We start from the raw sequence: 1525 nt of genomic DNA, 5'->3' as shown, positions 1-1525 counted from the left end.
GTTTTAAATGTTTTTTTAATCTTTATTTTTTACAATATGAAACAATATTTTGGCACCACTGGTCTTCCAGACATCACAGGTGTGTCCACAGGTAAGACACACAGACAGAAAATGGTAAATTCCAGTTTTGTCTGCGGAACTGCAACCTACAATTGACTGATTTCAGGATGGCACTAAAGGAGTCCATCAGACATCAACAACAAAAACTGAAATAAACTCTTTAATAAACAAAAAAGTAAAAATAAAACATAAGTTAAGTGAAAAGACAAAGAAATGTTTTTTTTTTTGTAACGCATGTTACAGCCTATAGGTGAAACCCATAGATATTAGTTCAGATTTTAAATGTTTCAAATTTCATTTTTAAAAATCTTTGTTTGGTTTCCACTTCAGATTCATTGATGTTCGGATCTCTAAGGCGATGAGTCGCTCAACACGTTCTCCTCCTGCAGGAAAACCAGTCTGGCGCTGAAGAAAAATTCCTCTATCAGACGTCTGCTGATCACATGACCTTTGTGAGCCTCCTGCTTGTCACTGATTGGCCACAATTGACTCCTCCTCCTGCTCCTCTATTGGCTGGCTGCTGAAGCCACTGTCAACTTTGGCATCTGATTGGACAGAAACAAATGAACAAGATGAGTTGACTGAGTTTGAAGTCACATGGTTAACCTGGATTTTGATTTTCCTCAGGATTTTATGTGTCCCTGAGATAAATTAAAGACCTGTCTGTGGTGTATCCTGCCTCTCGCATAATGACTAAAACTAATATCTGATTGTGTTGTTAGTTTCAGCTAATCTGAATCAGGCCATTAATAAAACTCTGTGAGGACAATCACATCATTTTCTTTAATCGTAAACATTTATTTGAAAAACAGATATAGACGTGATCAGATTACATTGACCGCTAACTAACTATTATTCTAAGTGACTGGACAAAATTAAATGACTGTCCTATTAAATAACTGCTACAACAAAACTCTGACAGGTCTTCATCTGTCGCAGCCAGTGGATCTTGGTGTTTTAGTTGATGGTGTGAAGCTGTTGTAGAGCTCCCTCTGGTAGTAAGGTGGTAAAACTGTGATGTAAAGTTATAGCTTGAAACTATTAGAACTGATCACCTCCGACAAGGCAAATGCTTCATGAAATATGCATAAGTTGGTAACTTTTGGTGGATGTAAAGCCGTGTTGTTTGGTAATCTATGGTGGTTGGTAACCTGTGTTGGTTGGTAATCTGTGGTGGTTGGTAATCTGCGGTGGTTGGTAACTTGTGTTGGTTGGTAACCTGTGTTGTTTGGTAACCTGTGGTGGTTGGTAACCTGTGTTGTTTGGTAATATGTGGTGATTGGCCACCTGCAATGGTTGGTAACTTGTGTTGGTTGGTAATCTGTTGTGGTTGGTAATTTGTGTTGTTTGGTAATCTGTGGTGGTTGGTAACCTGTGTTGGTTGGTAATCTGTGTTGTTTGGTAATCTGTGGTGGTTAGTAACCTGCGTTGGTTGGTAATCTGTGGTGATTGGTAACTTCTGTTG

The 1525-nt window shown here is 38.6% G+C and overlaps 1 protein-coding gene across 1 annotated transcript in view; it reads right to left on the bottom strand.

The window, feature by feature from the left end:
• Window positions 1-254: 254 nt before the first annotated feature.
• nfkb2 (nuclear factor of kappa light polypeptide gene enhancer in B-cells 2 (p49/p100)) overlaps window positions 255-1525 on the bottom strand; it is a 38200-nt gene continuing 36929 nt past the window's right edge. Inside the window, exon 22 of the mRNA XM_037698164.1 lies at window positions 255-605. Within this exon, the coding sequence (XP_037554092.1) occupies window positions 529-605 (77 nt within the window). The 3' untranslated portion in view covers window positions 255-528. The remainder of the gene's footprint in view (window positions 606-1525) is intronic.

This window comes from Nematolebias whitei, chromosome 1 (genome assembly GCF_014905685.2).
Source record: "Nematolebias whitei isolate Nwh7 chromosome 1, NemWhi1, whole genome shotgun sequence".
In the NCBI taxonomy this organism is placed as follows: domain Eukaryota; kingdom Metazoa; phylum Chordata; class Actinopteri; order Cyprinodontiformes; family Rivulidae; genus Nematolebias; species Nematolebias whitei.
This window is presented reverse-complemented; position numbering and strand designations above follow the sequence as displayed.